General features: G+C 50.0%; 1 protein-coding gene across 2 annotated transcripts; it reads left to right on the plus strand.

The window, feature by feature from the left end:
- The first annotated feature begins 1,055 nt into the window (after positions 1-1,055).
- Positions 1,056-19,046, plus strand: LOC129327251 (gastrula zinc finger protein XlCGF57.1-like). Of its 2 annotated transcripts, none has more exons than XM_054975737.1 (4): positions 1,056-1,150; positions 1,934-2,063; positions 5,353-5,421; positions 15,573-19,046. In XM_054975737.1, the coding sequence occupies exons 1-4, from the start codon at positions 1,070-1,072 to the stop codon at positions 17,294-17,296; spliced, it is 2,004 nt and encodes a 667-aa protein (XP_054831712.1). In that variant the 5' UTR covers positions 1,056-1,069; the 3' UTR covers positions 17,297-19,046. The 2 variants fall into 2 exon arrangements, with proteins under 2 accessions (XP_054831712.1, XP_054831713.1); XM_054975738.1 differs by lacking the exon at positions 1,056-1,150 and adding an exon at positions 3,665-3,778 and having other exon boundaries at positions 1,974-2,063.
- The last annotated feature ends 2,299 nt before the right edge of the window (positions 19,047-21,345 follow it).

Raw genomic sequence — 21,345 nt, forward strand, 5'->3', positions numbered from 1 at the left:
GCCCAGTAACTGATGGGAAGCCACTGGGCACGACTGCAGACTAGGCCCGCTCTGTCTAGCTCCTGAGAATGAGCCACACCGTTGTGCACCAGCTGGAGTCTCTGAGTGGAGTTTGAGGGGAGACCCATGTAGAGCGCCTGGCAGCAGTCCAGTCTTGGTGCTACCAGGGCATGGATCCAGGGGGCCGGACTGGCCGTGTCAAGGTAGGGGGCCAGGATCCGGGCTAGTCTGAGTTGGGAGAAGGTTTTTGCTACTTTTTTCACTAGTTTTCCTAGCAGCAGGGCTGGATCTCATACAACCAACCCCCGGAATCTTTGCCGAAGGTGGCTGGACTTCAAGCGGAAAGAACTGGAGATGGGATTGTTCTTGCGGTTAATAACTAACAGGAATAACCTCAAGGTGGTTTGATGAAACCCATCTGAGGACATGCAAAGAAGAAGCGAACGGGGAGCCGCTTTCTCCAGGCGGCCCCCTCCCCTCTTCGCATTCACGGGCTCTTCTCAGGGGCATTTTCCCTACCGCTCATCCCTCCGCCTCTTCTGGCCCAAGCTCTTCAGATCACGCTCAGAGCAGGGCGGACAAGGAGACAGAAAAGGGATCGCTGTCAGCAGGAGATCAGTTGCCGTTCCGGGAGATCTCCAGCCCCCACCTGGAGGCCGGCAAAGGAGCTGGTGGGGCTCGAAAGGGCGTCTGGGAAGTGTAGTTCTCCTTGATGAACAAAGCGCCGGGGCTTCAACCCACGTGGTGGAGCTCTCCTGTCCTCTCTAGGAAGAATACTCTGTGCCCCGCCACCGTCCGCGCCTAGAAAAGTTTCTTTAGGACTCGCAGGGGCTTCTGGGAAGCGTAGTTCTCAGCGAGAGGACAACCCGGGAAATGAGGCCGGGAAAGAGTCTGGGCGAAAAGGCTTCCTCTCCTGCCTTCCTCCGGAGTCTCTTCAGCGCAGGGAGCGGCTCCGCCTGGGCTCGGGCTGCTTGAGGGACTACAATTCCCAGGGGGCTGTGCGAGCCACAGGGAGGTGGGGGCCAGGCCCGCCTTCGTTCCCGCGGAGAAAGAAAGGCAAAGGGCAGCCATGGAGGTCTGCGGGGCTGCTCTTCTCCCTCGGCTGCTTCGGATGGAGGGGGACGTTGGCCTCCGCCCCCCCGCGGGAAAGGTGAGTTGGGGGCCTCAGGGACGCGGGCTGGGCCAGAAGAGGGGAGGGGCAGAAAACACGTGTGAACGGGTGGAGGGGGGAGTGCAAGGAGATCCCGTGTCACCCGCAGAGCCCGGGCCTCCTGAAGGGTCTTTCCCACCAGGAGTGAGTGAGAGAGAGAGAGAGATTGTGTGTGTGTGTGTGTGTGTGTGAGAGAGAGAGAGAGAGAGAGAGAGTGTGATTCCAGCAAGTTTTAAAGTCACACAGAGCACCTGCAATATTGAAAGATCAAAGAGAGTGGGTGGAGTGAATGCAGTTGGAGACCGGGAGAGGGGTTTTGAGTGAGAAGAAAGCAGGCTAGCTGTGTGCTGCCTGAATATTTTGAAGTGGTTATGAGAGAAATATAGAGCCTAGAGAAAGAGGCTAACTGTGTGTGAAGCCTTACAAGAGATCTGTGTGAATGAGTTTAAATGAAGTAACTTTAAGAACTACTTTTGTGAAACCAATACGCTTCTTGAAAGATAAACATTTTTTTTTTGTTATATCCCAGAGTAGCTGTCAGTGTTATATCCTATTCCTATCCTCAGGGCCACATAGAACCACGAAGGAGCCTGACGCTTAAACACGTTACCAAAGGGAAAACTTAAAGGAAATATATTGGAATTTAATATTCCTGGTGGCAGCTAACTACCTAGAGGGAGTGAAGGGAAAAATTAAAAGAAATATCTACCCCCCATAAAGTAAAGATCATAACATGGAGCAACAACAATCAATGATCAAGTGAGCAATATTTTCCTCTTCCAGGCATCGCCAGTGACCTTTGAGGAGGTTGCCGTGTTCCTCACGGAGGAGGAATGGGCTCTCCTGGATCCAGGCCAAAGAAAACTCTACTGGGAAGTGATGGAGGAAAACTACGAGGCTGTGGTCTCCCTGGGTAAGGATCTTTTCCCTTTTATCATTTTTTTCCAAATTCAATATACTTCCTTTTATCATGAAGACAGAAGAGAAGGGAGGGGGCGGCCACTTTCTTTGGCCCTCTTTGACTTCAGGACTCATATTCCTTTGCCACTGAGGAAAGAACGACTTCCCACCTCTGGAGGGCCTCCAGCCCCTGAAAATGAAAGCATTAGATGCATTCCGGTTGCAAAGAGAAATTTGTTGACAAAGAGGGCTCTGAAGAGGAGAACGATAGCCAATTAGATCCATGCAAGCAAATTTCTGCAGCTCCTGTTTCAGTCTCGGGGCTTCTTCTTTGGACGCAGAGTGTCCCTCCCACAGTCCTTGGGTTGTGTGACTGAGGCTGACGGATGGAGAAGAGACCTGGCATTGGCGAGCAGAGGAGGGATCCTTGCTCCATGGCAGAGCTCCTGCTTGGTCTGTTGAAAGTCGCCGGTTCAATCTATGCCAGTTGGAAAGGGGTTTAGAGAGGAGGGTCTTTGGCTGCAGGCCTGGGAAAGGGCCCTGGCTGAGGCCCTCCACAGGCATCTCCCTGTGCAGTGGAATCTGCTGGGCTTGATGGAAAGTTCCAGTCGAAGTCGTAGAGGGGAAAATGGGAGTCTCCTGCGAGTCTTGTGTTGCCTCACAAAGTGGAGGAGGAAGGAAGGTGAGATGTGTCTGGGGTCTGAGTCCCAGCCCCCAGACTTGCCAGGAGGGAGCAGTGGGTGGCAACTGGGAGGCAGTGGCCCTACCACCCCAGCCAGCAACCAGGTCCAGAACCTGCCCACTCCAGGGGGAAAGAGCGAAAGGCCAAAGCCTCAGAGGGCTGGAGGGACCAGGGAGAGACCAGCCAGTCCCACCCTCCAGGGGGAAGAGAGGGGACTAAGCAGGCCAGAGGAAAAGGGCCAAGGCAGGGGGAATAGGGACCCAGAGGCAGCCCAAACAGAGCCCTTACCAGCCACGGAGGAGAAGCAGCCACTACAGCCCAGAGCCACACCCCGGCTAGAGGACAGCAGCCTGACTCAGGAGTTGCTAGGAGCCAAGCCCCTCCAGGTGGAGCTGCCACAGGCGTTCTGGGGGAGGAGATGGGTAGCCCCACCCAGCATCAATGAGCACGCAGCCCAGAAGCTGGCCAGGGCAATTCCTCGCGAGCAAGGCCAGGCAAGCTCAGCAGCGCAGAAGCCGGCTGGGGCAGCTCCTCGCGATCAAGGCCAAGGAGACCTCAGCTGGGAATGGCTCGCATTCAACCCCACCCTGCCAGCAAGGCAAGGAAGCCAAGAAGGGATTAGTGGCAGGAGGGAAACACCTGAGGGAAGGCACAGCTGGGCCAAGTCAGGAGAGGGAACAAGCCTAGAAGGAGGGCGGGGCGGGGAAAGGAAACCCTATATAAGGTGGCTAGGAAGAGCTCTGAGGTGGTGGGTGTGCATAAGGAGTGAGGGTGTGGAGTGAGAGCAGAGTAGTGCGAGAATGGAGGCTTGGAGGAGAGTTCTGGGAGGATGAGATGATGGAGGATGCAGGGGGTAAGCAGGCCAGGTTAAGCAGGCCAGCAAGTGGACTGAGAGGGAGTCTGGGTGATGTATACCACCCCTCCTTCCACAGAGCTGGGTCCTGCAGCATCCCTGGTGCCCCTCTGACGTCAGGGCCGGCCCAGCCGGCACCCCACCCAGTGGCGGCAGCGACAAGCCCTGACAAGATGCAGGCAAGTGAAGCCAGGTAAGAGAGGCTGCCGCCAGGCTCCAAATGAGGAATGGCGATTTTTTGGTCTGAATTGCTTCCCCTGGTAGGATTTCTTCTCTTTCTTGTCCAGCTGAGAGCAGTGGTCTCCGAGCCATAGATGAGTCCGGCCCATATTCAAACTCTAGAGCATCTAGGGCAGGTGGAGTCGGTTCTCTCCTACCTGTTCTGCCTTTCAGGGAATCTCTCTCAGGTGGTTTGAAAGAACAATGTGAGCTTTGGCCTTCTTCCCCCACCCACCCTCCCCTGAGCCAGAAAGGAACACTTCTCCTTTTATTTTCCAGGAAAAATAGAAGAGGGCTTGCACTTATTCAAATCTCAGGAAACGCAACTCCTCCTCCCTGCAATTTCTCACTTTTTAAGAATGTAAGAGGATCCCAGTAGGGTCAGTGAAGCGGCCTTTCTAGTTCAACATCTTGTTCTGCACATTGGCCCACCAACCACCCTGGAGGACTAACAACCTGGGCACAGAAGCCGAGGCCTTCCTGTGCTGGTGCCTCCATTGGAATTCAGGAGTTGAGTGCCTCTGAATATGGAGGTTCCCTTCAGCCACCCTGGCTAGGAGCCATTTATGTATTTCCTCCAGGTCTGACCTGCTTGCTTCACACACCGAACTCTGTAGCTCTCTGGGCTGCTACATTTTCTGCTGTCTTTCACCTGCCACAGAGAACTCTCACTTCCATTGCAAATAGCAGAGGAATGTCCTTCATTTATGCTCTGTGCTCTTTCCCAATTGGGACCCAGAATGGCCAACATGGTTCTCGTTGCCATTTTCATCCTCTCAGCAACCCTTTCATCCTCTCAGCAACCCTCAGACACTCTGGGTTGCCCCGCCCAGCAGTGCCCACTTCCAGGCCGAATCAGCCATGCAAAAATGGCCCAGATCGGGGTCCAGATGGCCAGGATTGGGCAGGTACTGGGGAGGGAAGGGTCCCCCCCCCAGCACTGGACTGTTCCAGGCCATTTCAGTCCCGATCCAGGATCAGGCCTAACATGTCTGGATTGGGCTTCTGCCGGGCCGGGGAACACTCCCCCAACCGGAAGTGACCCGATCCTGCCCATATTGGGCCCTATTCAGGCCCGAATGAGGCCCACAGCAGCCTGCGTCAGGCCCACAAAAGCCAGGATCGGCCTACTGCCCAGCGAGCAAACGCTCTCCTGTTTGGGAACAGTCCGTTACTGGCCAATCTGGGCTGGTTTGGGCCCAATTTGGGCCTGAAATGGCCCAGATCCAACCACTGCCGGGTGGGGGAGTACTCCACTACGATTCAGCAGCACACCCCAGTCCAATTCAGGCATGAGCTGTGCCAAATTTAGCATTATCCGGGCCAAATTGGATCCCCCCCATGGAGCATAGGAGTGCTCCCAGGGTGGTCATGGCCTGTGTCACATCCAGGAAGTGACATTGCCATGCATTCCCAGGAGCGCACGTGCACTGTATGTGGGTGCATGTTGTGAGAGGCGTGCCACCTGCTCTCGGGAGTTGCCCTGGGTGAGAATTCCCCACCTCTTTCCCCAGAAATGGTATATTTCAATATGTTTTCTTCCTCCAGACCTTCCTTTGCTGCTTCCTCTAGAGTATGATTCCAATGTGCGTTGCGCTCAAGAAGAGCTCCTAACGGGTAAGTTTCTCCTGTCCCAGTTTGTCTTCTGGAATCTCCATCTCCCTGTTTCCTGTTATTATAGATTAGCAACAAAGCCTGTTGCAGGAAAAATACAATGGGCTTTAGAAAGGGGAGGGTGGATAGGCAGGTATTCCTTCCTCCTCCATCACTGATCCTGGCCGGTGAAGGAGGGAGTGGGCATTACCACCTGCTCCATGCGTGATCTAGGCCATGTGAAGTGGGGGTTGGGCTTTTGTTCCACTCCTAATACCAGCTGTATTAAGGTGGGGGATTAGCATTTTGACCTGCTCCACTCCTAATACCAATAGAACAGAGAATCCTCACAGGAGAGTTAAAGAAAACCAATATAATTAAATCACATTAGATGTGCATTGTTGCCAAGTAGGCCCCCTCTCCTGCTTTAAGGCCTGCCATGGACTGTGTTAAAGTTTCCTGTGTTGCTGCTTTTCTGCTACACCAAGATTGCCCTGCACGTGTGTGCTCTGATACACGTGTCAGTTTCCGGCCTGCTTGCTAATTACTTCGCTGCTGCAATAGACTGCGTTAGTTTCCTGACTACCTGTCTGGACGACTCCACAAAGGACTTTCTTCCTGGGCAGCCCTGCCCAGACCTGGACCTGGACCTCCCAGTGTGTGTTTGGACTTTATTACACGTGTGCCCCATGCCTGCATTGCCATCCGCCACGGACCGCGCCGTTCCCTGCTATGGACTGTGTTTTACGTACTGTTCCCCCTGCCTTCATGGAAGCGTGCCTCATCTGGGCCCAAGCCACTGTTAGCAGCTGGGCGCCTGCCTGGGAAACCTCCAGTGAGCCTGGCCAGGCGCTCCCTGGTCAGTTCCCACCTGGAGCCTCCCGCATGCTGGTCCCCGAGCTTGCCCTCGCTACCGGGCAGCCTGCTAACCAGCCCCTGCCTTGCCCAGCCAGCTACCATGTTCTTCGGCAACCAGAAGACCTAGAAGGAAAGCCTGCTTTGGGAAGCCATTTCGGAGAAATGGACACACCACATCCGCAGCGAGAGAACCTCGCCCCGCTCTGCATATCTTAGGAGGCGCCCCGGAGAGGAAGCTAAGTGCCGACCATCCCAAGCACTTAAAGAATGCATCTCAAAGAAACCTCCACATTCCAGAGCTGATGACATCAGGACAAGCCCTGTCCGCTGGAACATCCTTTCAACACGCTCGGATCTCCCTCTTCCTCCTTTGTCCCCTCTTCCTGAGGTGTCCCCTCTTCCTGAGGTGACACTATAACATAATCAGATTACCAAAGTGGCCCATCCAAACCATTCAGTAACCCATTAAAGCCTTTGTTTTAATCCGTGAGAACCACCAAGTACAGCACTAGCCCCAGGGTACGTTTTGGGGTATTTAAGCTGGTCCCCCAGACCACATGGTGCGTACGCCATTCCCATCCAGACCCCCTTGCTGCCTCTCTGTTTATCCAGTGCTGGCATTGGACCACCTCGCTGTTGTGTCTCTGCTCCGCTTCAGGATTGTGAGTATCACCCTTATCATCGTGGGTACCTGCTCATGTGACCGTCACTGTATTTCTTACTCTGCATTTCCTAGTTCTTGTATGCTTTCTTGTATGTATGTGCAAGTTCAGGCTTACGCCACACTATTAGTAAATACACGTGTTTATTGAATCTATTTGTAGTCTGCCTTTTTATCACTAGAGTGTCTGGAATTGGGACCTCCGTAAACGTTGGTTAGATCCGCGCTAATTTTAGTTCCAGACTGCTGCGCTAATTTCCCCATTTAAAAGAGCAGTTCTGGTAACAGCATTGCTATACACCATTTCTATACAAATTCTAAACATCAAAACTACAGAGGATGACCATATGAAATCCTTGTATCCGAATAATCATGCAATGTGAAAGTTCTGATAACCAATGCAATATGATTAAAGTCCGGAAAAATCCAAATGCAAAAGCCTCCTGTGTCTTCTTTCACACATTTATAGCGAGAAAAATTCTCTTTCTGTATCATGGAGCTACACGCCCTTCATCTGTGAAGTCTTTATAACAAAATTTTGTATATATCCTATATGGATAAAAATGTCCAGCAGCTACACGCTCAATCTGTGTCTGGCTGATGGCTCAGATTTCGTGTCAGTCTTCGTCAGGAGCGTGGCTTATTCTTAAACGGGAATAAAAACCCATTCCACAATAAATTTTGTATAGCATCAACCAATGCTCATTACATAATGTAAATTAAACATAAACACACTCATCTGTGCAGTATGCAACAATATTAACAAAGCCACCTTGTCCGTTCCTGATCCCAGCTGGCTGAAGAGGGGTGACCATTGACATCTGTTCTCCTCCTAATACTAGGGGAGTTAAGGCGGGGGGTGGGCATTGCCACCTACTCCGCTTCTAATACCAGCTGGCTTAAGGTGGTGGTGGGCATTGCCCCCCATTCCGCTTCTGGTCCCAGATGGCTGAAGGGTGGGTAGGTATTGCTATCTGCCCCACTCCTAATACCAGCTGGATTACGGTGGAGATGGGCATTACCATCTATTCTATTCCTAATACCAGCTGGGTTAAGACATTCGACAGGCATTGCCACCTACTCTGCTTCTAATATTAGCTGGTTTAAGGTGGGTGGTGGGTGGCTCGTAATACCACCAAGTTGAAAGCAGGGGGAAGGCATTGCCACCTGCTCAGCTCCTGATCCCAGATGGCTGAAGGAGGGGCTGGCATTGCCACCTGTCCCGCTCCTAATACCAGCTGGGTTAAGGGGTGGGCATTACGATCTGATCTGCTCCTAATATCAGCAGGGTTAAGGTATTGGATGGGCATTTCCACCTACTCCGTTCTTAATACCAGCTGGGTTAAGGCAGGGGGTGGGCATTGCCATCTGCTGTTGTTATGCACAGACTTTTGCCTTAGGTGTCCCTCTCGCCAATCACAACAAGAGACACACGCACCACGGAGTCCTATGGAATGAAGCAATATATGATTGTTTAATTTAAACAATGGAGGAGCCCTTTTACACAGGAGTAGGTGGTCTCCTTGTGTCCAGAGCTCATCAAAGCTACAATAGAAGCACAGGCAATTAATACTTTCAGATAATCATAACAATATTACAATATTACAATATTTGTTATCTTATTGGCTCGTAGTCTTTGAAACAGATATCTAGGGTTGGTTTGATTGGAAGACACAAATCTAGGTCAGCTACGTAATAGGGGAAATTCCAAGATTTGCAGTTCCTTATCTTGTCCTTGTGCCTGTTTTCCTCAGAAGGACACTTTCTTTGGGTGGAAAGGAATGTTCCCCCACTCTCTCCCCTCTCTCCCCTTTTTGCAGCCTTGAGAGAGATAATGTCACAGGTGGCTGACCTAGTTTGCCACATTACTCAGTTTCTTCAAAAAAGCATTTGTGTGACATTTCTACAGGTGCCTCTCTACAAGCAATATATTGTTCAGCCCTCAGTTCTTACAGAGTTTTAACACGTTTTAACATACTTTCTTCTTTGATCTTCTTGTTTCAAGTGTCATATTCATACAGGTTGCATTACAAATACTACTTTGGCTCCTGAGCATAGAAATAGTGCAAGGCATGTAATACTGAAAGGCACAGATTTAGTATATAAGAATGTATATAAAACTTTCCAATCCATATCCATCACTCTGATTCTAATAACAGAAAACAAGAGAGTACCATGGTAAAGGGCAGGAAAACTAACAAGCACCAAAATAATCAAATAGAATTTATTTAGTGTATTCAAAGTCAGTTAGATACCAAAAATTCCTGCTGGCAGAAGCGGGGGCTGGCATTGCCACCTGCTCTGCTCCTAATATCAGCTCGGTTATGGGGGGGGGCATTACCACCTGCTCTGCTGATAATACCAGCTGGGTTAGGGTGTGAGTGGGCATTGCCATCTGCTCCCCTCCTAATATTAGCTGAGTTAAGCTGGGGGGTGAGTATTGCCGCCTGTTCCACTCCTAATATCAGCTGGGTGAAAGCGGGGGGCTGGTATTGCCACCTGTTCCACTTCCAATCCTGGCCTTGGCCTTCTTGCCAGGGCACGTTTTCTGGAGGGACATGGTGCCTCGCCTGGGCTTCCCTCTGCAGCAGCGCCCTCTGGTGGTGCACCAGGGTAAAACGTGAGTTGTCTGAAATACACTTACTCAATTATATAGTAGGATATACAATTCAAGAATCCATCATACTGAATCAATCTGATTGACCTTGTTGTGCACACAATGAACATCACATGAGATTCTCTGTTGTTGTAATGGAATATTGAGTGGTGGATTCTCTGTTGGCTCCTGAGAAAGTTCTTTTGGAATGAAACAAACAGAATAACTTTGCCTGGCCACTTGTAGGACCATTTGGCAGACTCTGTGGCATTCCCCCTTTCATCCACCTTTTTCCACCTGCTGAGAGAAAGAGAAAAAATGAATCAGAACTTGTTGCTACCTTTTCTGGATGTCTCTCACCTTGCAAGATACCCCCCTTTCAAGCCGGCAGAAGGGGGAGCAAACCTGGCCACCTGCAAACCGGCAGCAGGCTGCAAGAGCAGCGGCCGCTCACCTTCCCCTTGCCACTGGGGGGGAACCCCCCGTCAAGCTGGCGTGGGAGTGGGTGGGTGGGAGAGCAAACCCGGCCACCTACAACCAGCCAGCTGCAAGCGAGGCAGCTGCTTGCTGCTTGGATCGCGCAAGGGGAGGGACAAACCCGCCCCTCTGTCAAGCTGCCAGGGAGGGAGCAAACCCGCCTGCCTGCAAACCAGCGGCCGGCTGCAAGAGGGGCAGCCGCTCACCTAACCCCTTGCCACTTGGATCAGTGTGTGTGGGGGGGAGAACCCGCCCCCCCTGTCAAGCCAGCAACGGGGCGGGGAGCAAACCTGCCCACCTGCAAACAGCCAGCTGCAAGCGAGGTGGTCACTCACCTTCCCCTCGCTGCTGGGATTGGAGGGGAACCTACCCACCCCCATCAAGCCGGTGGGGGGAGAGCAAACCTGGCCGCCTGCAAACCGGCAGAGGAGTGGCTGCTGGCCTTCTCCTTGCCACTGGGATCAGGCGCGGGGGGGTGGAACCCGCCCCCCCATCAAGCCAGTGCCCATCAAGCCGGCAATGGTGGGTGGGTGGGAGAGCAAACCCGACTGCCTGAAGCCTGCCATCTGCAAGCAAGGTGGCCACTTGCCTTCCCCTTGCTGCCTGGATCGCGAGAGAGGAGAAACAAACCCACCCTTCTGTCAAGCCGGCACGGGGGGGGGGGGCGGGAAACAAATCCACCCGCCTGCGAACCGATGGTAGGCTGCAAGAGGGGCAGCTGCTCACCTCCCCCTCACCGCCGGGATCGGAGTGGGGGGAACCAACCCCCCCATCAAGCTGATGCAAGGGGGAGCAAATCCTTCCACCTGGAAACCCGGCAGGCTGCAAGAGGGGCGGCCGCTCACCTTCCCCTCACTGCCTGGATTGCACGAGGTGAGGGACAAACCCACCCCTCTCTCAAGCTGTCGCGGGGGGAGCAAACCCATCCGCCTGCAAACCGATGGCAGGCTGCAAGAGGGGCGGCCACTTGCCTTCCCCTCGCTGCAGGGATCAGCACAGGGGAGTGCCCCCTGTCAAGCCGTCGCAGTGGCGGGGGAGCAAACCTGCACGCCTACAAACCGGCCACCAGTTGCAAACGAGGCGGCTGATCGCCTTCCTCTCCCCACTGGGATTGGCGCCAGGGGGAAGGATAAACCTGCCCTCCTGTCAAACCGGTAGCCGGCAGCCAGCTGGGATTGGGAAGGTTTCCTGTCTGTCTTGTGCAGGGCCGGATCCAGGGGGCGGCAAGCGGGTAGCCTGCCCTCAGCGCCGCCAAAGAGGGGGAACTGGGTGAGGCTGCCAGCTGCCTGGGAGGCTGAGCGCAGGATTTGGAAACCCTCGCCAGCCCTGCCGATGGGGCGGCTGGCTGGCTCGCCACATGCGCAGGACCTCCCAGCCCTGCGCTCAGCTACCCACATGGTAAGCCAGCTGCTCCAGCGCACACCCTCGCCACTGCCAGCTCCGCAGCCCACCGTGGGCTGGAGTGACCGGCTTGCCGCGTGGGCGGCACAGGGCAGTGGGGCATGCTAACTGCCTCCTAGCCCTGTGCTCAGCTGGCCGCGCGGCAAGCTGGCCGCCCCAGCTCCTGGTGAGCTGCGGAGCTGTTGTCAGTGAGAGCGTGCGCTGGGGCAGCTGGCTTGCCGTGCAGGTGGCTGAGCGCAGGGCTGGGAGCTGCATGTACAGCAAGGCAGCCAGCCACCCCAGCGCCTGCCCGTGCCACCGCCAGTTCCCTGACTCACCGGGCGCTGGAGCGGCTGGCTTGCTGTGTATGCTCCCGCCCACGTGATGATGTCATTTGTTTGCCCCGGGCACCCACATGCCTAGATCCGGCGCTGGTCATGTGTCCTCAGCCCCCATCAATCAGAGATGCTTTAGATTGATCCTGCACTGGGCAGGGGATTGGACTAGATGGTCTTTATGGCCCCTTCCAACTCTCTGATTCTATGAATGGGCAGACTGCCCTTCCTCACACTAATTTGCTTGCAGCTGGGGCCCTTCCCAGCTCCGGCCCACCTTTTGCACCCTGCAGAATTTCCTTAAAACAGAAGGGAAGGGCTGGGGACATGGAGAAACCCAGGAGATCCAGAGAACCATGCATCAGGCGGGAGAGGCTGGGATAACCTGTGGGTGACTGGAACCTGGGCGGGGGGGGGGCTGCAGAGTCATTTAACAGCCTGACCAGTACTCCGCGTGTGGGGTAGCCAGCTCCAGGTAGTGAAATGCCTGGAGATTTTGAGAGCTGAAACTGGAAGTACTTTATATACAAACACATTGTATATAAAGAAATCTTTTAGCATTGATCACTGACTGTTATGTTTCATAAAATTTTTTGAAAAGCACAACAGCTTTCTAGAGCCCATTGTATTTATTTGTACAATGGGCTTTGTTTCAATTGTAATTCACTGAGAACTTCTTATAAAACTGATTGTGAAATTATTGATTATTTATTAGGTATTATTCGGTATCATTAGGATCATTTCCCCAAGTGTGTTTATTGTATTTTCCCTAGGTTCAGAATGAAAGCTGGTGGAAATAACCTCCACCCACCATCACCACCTGGTACTAGGAGGAGAGCAAGTGGCAATGTCCCCCCCCCACATCTTAGCCCAGCTGATATTAGGAGCGAAGGAAATGTCAGTGCCTGCCCCCTGCCTTAACACAGCTGGTATTAGGAGCAGAGCAGGTGGCAATGCCCACAGCCGCCTTAACACAGTTAATATTAGGAGCGGAGCACATGGCAATGCTCACCCCGTCTTAACCGGTCTGGTACTAGGAGCGGAGTAGGTGGCAATGCCCACCCCTCACCTAAACACAGCTGGTATTAGGAGCAGAGCAGATTGCAGTGGCCTCCCCCTTCACACAGCTGGATCAAGAGCAGAGAAAGTGAAAATGCCCGCCCCCTACCATCACCCAGTAGGGATCAAGAGTGGAGCAGGTGGCAATGCCCGCCCTGTACCTTCATCTGTCTGGGGTCGGGCAGAGCACCCCATCTTCACACTGCCAGAATTAAGCGCCAAGCAGCCAGCAATACCCCCCTCAACCTGCTCCCTCTTCACTCAGCTGGGATCAGGAGCAGAGCAGGTGGCAATACCTCCCCCACTTTCACTTGGCTGGGATCGTTTCAGGGGGAAAAATACAATGGGCTCTAGAAAGGGGAGGGCGGATAGGCAGGCATTCCCTCCTCCTCCATCACTGATCCTGGCTGGCGAAGGAGGGAGTGGACATTGCCACCTGCTTTATGAGTGACCTCAGCAACGTGAAGTGGGGGGTGGGCATTGTCACCTACTCCGCTCCTAATACCAGCTGTGTTAAGATGGGGTGAGCATTGCCACCTGATCCACTCCTAATGGGCATGGCTATCTGCTCAGTGACATATTCCAGTAGATTGAAGGGGGTGGGTATTGCAACCTGCTCCTTGCCTTATCGTGGCTGGGAGAAGGGAAGAAGAGCATTGCCTCCTGCTCTGCACCTGATCCTAGCTAAGTGAAAGCATGGGGTGGGCATTGCCACCTGCTCCATTCCTGATCCCAACTGGATGAGGGCAGGGGTGAGCACTGCCATCTGCTCCACTCCTCGTCCCAGAAAGGTGAAGGGAGTGGGATTTGCATCTGCTCTGCTCCTGATCCCATCTAGGTGAAGGGGGATGGGCATGTCCACTTCCTCCACTACTAATACCAACTGTCTTATGTTAGGGTGTGGGCATTGCCACCTTATCTGCTACTACCAGCTGTGTTAAGTTGGGAGGGTGGGCATTACCACCTACTCCACTCCTAATACCAGATAGGAGAAGGGAGTGCGGGTATTGCCACTTGCTCTGCTCCTGATTATGGCATTGCTGCCTGCATGGCACCTGTTTTCAGCAGAGTGAAGAGGGTGAGTGTATTGCTGCCTACTCAGTGCCGCCTTCCCATAGATTGAAGGAGGCAGGCATTGCTGTCTGCTACGCTTCTTTATCCTGGATGGGTGAAGGGAAGGAGGGCATTGCCTCCTGCTCTGTATCTGATCCCAACCATGTGGCACGGGGCGGGCATTGCCACCTGCTCCACTCCTGATCCCAACTGGGTGTTGGTGGAGGTGGCCATTGCCATTTGCTACCCTCCTGATCCCAGTTGGGTGAAGTGGAACAGGAATTTCCACCTGCTCCACTCCTGACCCCAACTGGGAGTTGGTGGGAGTGGGCATTGCCACCTGCTCCACTCCTAGTACCTGCTGCATTATGGCTGGGGGAGGGCATTGCCACCTGCTCCACTGCTAATACCAGCTGGGTTATGGTGGGGTGGCCATTCCCACCTGCTCCGCTCCTAAGATTAGCTGGCTTAAGGCAGGGTGGGAATTGTTGGGGGTGGGCATTGCCACCTTCTTCACTTCTAATACCCAGCATCAAATAAGCCAAAAATAAGGCAGAAGTATTGCCCTCTGACTTATTTTAGGGTTACTTGATGCTGGTTGGTTGGGGGTTACTCCTGTAGTTTTTGTATTCCACTTCTAATACCAGCTGAGTAAGGAGGGGAGTGGACATTGCCACCTGCTCTGCTCCTGATTCCAGCTGGTTGAAGGGGGTGGGTATTGCTTTACTCCTAATACCGGCTGGGTTAAGGTAGGGGGCAGACATTGCCACCTGCTCCGCTCCTGTTCCCAGATGGCTGAAGGTGGGGAGGCATTGACACCTGCTCTACTCCTAATACCAGCTGGGTAATTTGTGGGGCGGGTATTGCCACCTGCTCTGCTCCTGATCTCACCTGGCTGAATGGGGGTGGCCATTGCCACCTGCTCTGCTCCTAATACCAGCTATGATAAGGAATTGGATGGGCATTGCCACCTGCTCCGCTCCTAATACCAACTGGGTGAAGACGGGATGGGCATTGCCACCTGTTCCGCTCCTAACACCAGCTGGGTGAAAGAAGGGGGCTGGTATTGCCACCTATTCCCCTCCTGATCCTGGCCTGGCCTTCCTGCCACAGCACATTTTCTGGTTGGACATGGTGCCTTGCCTTGGCTTCCCTCCACGGCAGCGCCCTCTGGTGGTGCACCAAGGTATAAAGTGAGTTGTCTGAAACATGCTTAATCAAGTATGTAGTAGGATTAGTGTTAATATGGAGTTTTCTTCAAAGGGCAATGCAGTCCAAGGTTATAATTGATGGCCAAGCATAAGCCCAAGAGCCTGGGTACTGCCAGCTTGTTATTCCATTTCGGCAAATTCTTTATTAAAGGCTCTTAATTATACATACTGTAATTCAGTTGTGGTGAAATACATTTCAGTAATGGTGTCTGTAGAAGGGAGCTCTGACTCTCAACAGCTTGCATTTTGAAAAGCTTGTTGGTCTCTATAAATAAATCCTGCCATTCTACAGCAGACCAACACAGCCTCCCACTTAAAAGTATTGCAATACAATTCAAAGGTTTTTTAAAAAATATTTCATTTTCTGTTCTGTCTCCATGTGCTTCCTAAATTAACACGAGAAAGATTCTTTCTGCAACAAAATCAAGGAATTCCCTTCCTTCCCTTGTACTGCAGGAAGTGCCATTCACTGCTAACTGTACCTGCTAACAGGCATTTTTTTTATTTCCCTCTTATTTGATTCTGTCTCTCTTTTCCATCTGCAGGTGTGAGGCACATGGAAATTGAGAAGGAACAAGACAAGTTGATTGTGGAAAGAGATGTAGATCTGCAGGTAGAAGCAAAATTTGAGGTTCAAATGGTACCCAAGAGAGAGTTGATAAGCAAAAGGAAAGCAAAAGAGAAGCAGAGAAAAGAATCGGTAGCCCATCAGAGCAGGAAGCTGCGTGAGTTCTCAGCCCAAGGTGAAATACGGAAGAGAAAGAGAAGACATAAGTGTCCACTGATTGAGAAAGGGTTGAACTGCAAACTCAGAGTTAAGAAATATCAGAACATTACAACATGCTGGAAAAGATGTACATGCTTGGAGTGTGGAAAGATGTTTCAGAACAGGAAGGTAGCTAAACATCACAGGATGCATAGGGGAGAAAGACCCTATAGATTCTTGGAGTGTGGGAATAACTTCTCTCAGAATAACACCCTAACTAAACATCAAAAGATTCCCTCAGGGGAGAAGCCATGCTTCAAGTGTGGAGAGAGCTTCCCTTGCGTTAGTGATGCCACTAGACTTCATAAGATATATAAAGGAGAGAAACCATATAAATGCTTGGAATATGGAAAGAGCTTCTCTCTGAAGGGCTACCTAACTAAGCATAGCAAGGTCCACACAGGGGTGAAGCCATATAAATGCTTAGAATGTGGGAAGACCTTCTCTCGGAATGGCCACCTAATTATACATCGAAAGGTTCACACAGGGGAGAAGCCATATAAATGCTTAGAATGTGGGAAGGGCTTCTCCCAGAAGGGCGCCGTAAGTATCCATCGAAAGATTCACACAGGAGAGAAGCCATATAAGTGCTTGGAGTGTGGGAAGAGCTTCTTCCTGAAGTGCCACCTAACTACCCATCGAAAGGTTCACACAGGGGAGAAGCCATATAAATGCTTCGAGTGTGGGAAGAGCTTCTCCCTCAAGGGCAACCTAACTATCCATCGAAAAGTTCACACAGGGGAGAAGCCATATAAATGCTTAGAGTGTGGGAAGAGCTTCTCCCAGACGGGCACCCTAAGTAGACATCTAAAGGTTCACACAGGAGAGAAGCCATATAAATGCTTGGAGTGTGGGAAGAGCTTCTCCCAGAAGGGCGTCCTAAGTAGACATCGACAGGTTCACACAGGGGAGAAGCCATATAAATGCTTGGAGTGTGGGAAGAGCTTCTCCCAGAAGGGCGTCCTAAGTAGACATCGACAGGTTCACACAGGGGAGAAGCCATATAAATGCTTGGAGTGTGGGAGGAGCTTCTCTCAGAAGGACGCCCTAAGTAAACATCAAAAGGTTCACACAGGGGAGAAGCAATATAAATGCTTGGAGTGTGGGAAGAGCTTCTCCCTGAAGAGCCACCTAAGTAGACATCAAAAGGTTCACACAGGGGAAAAGCCATATAAATGCTTAGAATGTGGGAAGAGCTTCTCTTTGAATGGTGCCCTAAGTAGACATGAAAAGGTTCACACGGGGGAGAAGCCATATAAATGCTTAGAGTGTGGGAAGAGATTCTCCCAGAAGGGCAACCTAACTAGCCATCAAAGAGTTCACACAGGAGAGAAGCCATATAAGTGCTTAGAGTGTGGGAAGAGCTTCTCTGAGAAGGGCAACCTAACTAGCCATCAAAAGGTTCACACAGGGGAGAAGCCATATAAGTGCTTAGAATGTGGAAAGAGCTTTAGTGGGAGAAGGAGCCTTAACTTACACCACAAGATTCACGCAGGAGAATAGTTGTTCAATCAAGTCAGCATATGGAAAACCAATCAAAGTGGCTGAACTGGGCTGCTTGTAGCCATGATGTTATTTATGGTCACTGCCCTGACAAGGAACATCTTTCTGCCTAATTTCCTCCTTTTCCTCCATCTTTTTACTCCATCTTTCCTCCTTTCTTTTTGTTAGCTTCAAATATATGTATGTTGCACCCCTGGTGAACAAACATACATATTTTTCTGTGTATTTTCTTCGAGCCTCTCATGTTATTGGATCATTCACCAAGCTGGTGAGATTGATCAAGGCCTCCTATTACCATTTAGAAAATGACAAGTGCTGTAACTTTCCAGTGGAAATAATTTTGATTCTATTTCAAAAATTGTGATATTGTAGATTAAACTTCTATCCTCCCCCTCAACGATCAATAACTAATGTAATGTATAATCTTCTGTATATCTTAGGGCTATTTAGGGTGGTTTGCTATTTTGATTCTCTTGTGTAAAAAATGAATAGGTGTATCCTGCTTGGACAAGGGCGCTCTCATCTCTGTTCCCTCAGTTTAGATCGGCTGGTGGCATTGGAGAGCCTGGAATGTATCAAATGCATTTGGCAGTTATTTCTTTTCCGTGTCATGGGAAGATCATCCCTTCTTTTCAGTGCAGTTCATGTGGTGCAAGGCTTCTGTTTCCAGTGGTTCACTGCTGTAGAACTGGCGTTGGAACACGACCAGGGAAGATAATTCAAGAGCACCTGGATATCTGCTGTTCATTATGTGTCATCTCATGCCTCAAAAGGCTCAGCTTTAAGTATGTAAGTCCAAGTGGAGAGGTTTTTATTGTCATGTGTGAAGGTGCCTGGAAACGTTTGTGCTTGTTCTTAACCAGGAAAATAGAGGTGAAACTCCAGCTCATCCTGAAGTAGTCAGACAAATAAATCGACCCTGTCTGAGAAATTGTTCCTCTCAGATGGAAAGAGCTGGTATGGAGCCACCATCAGAAGATGAATAATGGCTGCCTGATGGATTCCAGCCATTTTAACTTACCTGAGAGCAGATGAGAAAAGTCTACAGAATATCTATCAATATCGACTGAGACTTTTGAAATTCATGAAGAGAAAGCATTGTCCTGCTAATCATACTGTTGCACCAATATAGGTAAAAGCACATGACAATAATCAATACTGAGCAGTACTAGGCCAAGCACTTATATTCTAGACGAACTTTCAAACTTGGCATGAACCATCTGTGTGTTTTTTTCTGTGTTAGGTAATTCTAACCGGTGTGCTTTAATCTTTTGACAGTTAATTACAATAGCGGACTCTATCAAGATCCATGTTCCTCTATCAGAGATTCAACCAATGGTGGTTTCTCAACTTTTTCTGACACTTCTCAGAGATTTATGGTTTTGTTTTGTAAGTTTGAGTATAACGTAATTTTTTACTAATTGGAAGGTTGTACAATAGAAACTATGAATATTCAGTAAAGCATCAGACCAATCATTGTTTTTTTGTGCTATCATGGGAATAGACCTTAAATATTTGCATATGATGACGTATAAAATTGCAAAGTCAGATAGAATGGCAGAGCTCTGATGGAAGAAATCTCTTGAGAGAATTTAGGTGAGAACTTATTTTTACCTATGCGTTTCATAGAAACTTTGATTATGTTAAACTTCGAATTTATTAAGAAATGGTAGCAAACTTATTATTGCCTTTCTGTGTTCTGTTTTTATATTAATAAACATTTATATTTTGATTGCTTGCTTCATAAAAAAACTAGGGTGTATTTTCAATAAAGTGAAATAAACTCAAGACAGGTGTCTGTGTGTTTGATAAAGAGTTGCAAAGCAATATTGGAGCCTATATAAATAAATGTACTGATAAACAGGTGGTTCAAAGAACGAATCTATTTGATAGGTCTGAGAACTAATTGCTGAAAGCTTTCCAGGAGAAAGATACTGTTGAATAGTGTGTATTTAGTGTGACTGCACCAGCTTAAGGAGGATCCACAAAGAGTCCACACCTTGTTTGTTTAATAAAGGTGTATAATACAAATTATTTATAGGTGGATTAAGAGCAATATATACAAGTTTACAGTCCAGAGAGACAAAGTGCTTCACCTACACCTGGACTTGCAAGAAGCCCCAACCATACTGTACATAGTAGGTATATATACATGTAGACACCCAATCAGATACATGCATGAGTTTAGCTGAGTCATTCACTTCATGGTCTCCTGACTCTTAAGTTAACCATCTGACTCTATGTCACCTGATGTGTCTACCTGTCATACTGATCGTTCTCATCTAAAGCCTCTGCACACTGGCTTTTGACACTTAGGTATCAACAGATACATCTTTCTTTTGGCTAGCAGAAGCTTAGTTTCAGACACAGGCAAAAGCTCGTTACAGAACTATATAACTGAGTAAGCGTATTCAAGATAATTAACTCACTTCCTATCCTGGTGCACCACCAGATGGCGCTGCTGTGGAGGGAAGCCCAGGCAAGGTACCATGTCCCTCCAAAGAATGTGCCGTAGTGGGAAGCCCAGGCCAGGATCAGGATGGGAGCAGGTGACCCCAACCTTAATGCAGCTGAAATTAGGAGAGGAGCAGGATGCAATGCCCAACCCCATCCTTAACCCAACTGGTATTAGGAGTGGGGCAAGTAGCAATGCCCACACCCTGATTCATCCAGCTAGTAATACAAGCTGAGCATGTGACAATGCCCACCCCTGCCTTAACCCTGCTGAAATTAGGAGAGGAATTGAGTGCAATGCCCACCGCTGGCCTTAACCCAGCTGGTATTAAGAGCAGTGTGAATCCAAAAATGGCTGCTCCCGTAACAGGCTAGTGAAAATAATAGGGGGAAAACCCTTGGGAAGCACTAAGCCAATTCTTACTATTCCAACAACTTATCCGGTATCAGGAGCAGAGCAGGTGGAAATGTCCGCCCCCCCTTCAGCCAGCTGGGGTCAGGAGCAGTGTCCAGCCAATGCCTTAATCTAGCTCATATTAGGAGCGGAGCAGGTGGTAATGCCCACCCCACCACCTTAACCCAGTTGATATTAGGAGCAGAGGAGGTGGCAGTGTTTACTCCCTTCAGCCAGCTGGGATCAGGAGCGGTACTACAACAAACAACCAGGCATCCTACACAGTGCAATATAATGACCAATCAACCAACAGCACTTGCAATGAAATAAATGACTTCTTACAAACTTGGAAACATGAATACAATTAATTTAAAGTGCATGGTGCTACAGTGAACCAAACATTGAATAAATTCTTTTTCAACAATCATAGTCATTTGATCCTTTTCCTAATAGAATCATAATCATTCGATCCTTTTCCTAATACTTCCTAGCATGGCATTTGCAATTTTAACCTCTAGAACACACGTGGTTTTTTAGACTCCCTTTAGGGTTGGGCAATTCTTGGTCCCCATATACAAAGCCACTACCGACCATGTCCCTTTAAAGGACTGAACTGAGACAAGCATGATTATGACACAGGCAACGTCTACAACTGGAAACAACATATGCCTAAAAAGCGGGTTACCTGGGCTCCGTCTACCACAGGGAGAGCAGAATTTGATACCACGGACCCCTCAGACACAGACTTATCTGGTGATGAGGGAGGGCGTGCCCTTCGTAACCGTACAGTTCCCCCCATGCAACCTAGGAGACCTTTTTTGGGGAGGGGCCGCCTTTCGAGAAGAGGGAGACACATGACTTAGTGTTTAATCTATCCTCTAAGAAACTTACGGCAATGGAACATAAGGTACTGAATAGAGGTCTAGGTTTTGTGCCATCCCCCAAGTATAATCCGTTTGATACCTGTGTTGACCTGTTCAAGTTATTTTGGCAATTGAAATTAAAAAAAACTGTTTGGCAATACATCTGGAGGTGTCATTAATACTGGTCTCAAGCATAGATCCACATTTATACCTAAGGTCTTGGACATTCAGATTGAGACATTCGAAAGACTTGTTCTCAAAGAAGTAACAGCCTTAGAGAGTAAGCCCTATAAAACTTGGCACAACTTGACAAAGTCAGAGAAAAGTGCATTGGATAA

The sequence above is a fragment of the Eublepharis macularius genome, chromosome 4, assembly GCF_028583425.1.
Source record: "Eublepharis macularius isolate TG4126 chromosome 4, MPM_Emac_v1.0, whole genome shotgun sequence".
Lineage (NCBI taxonomy): Eukaryota > Metazoa > Chordata > Lepidosauria > Squamata > Eublepharidae > Eublepharis > Eublepharis macularius.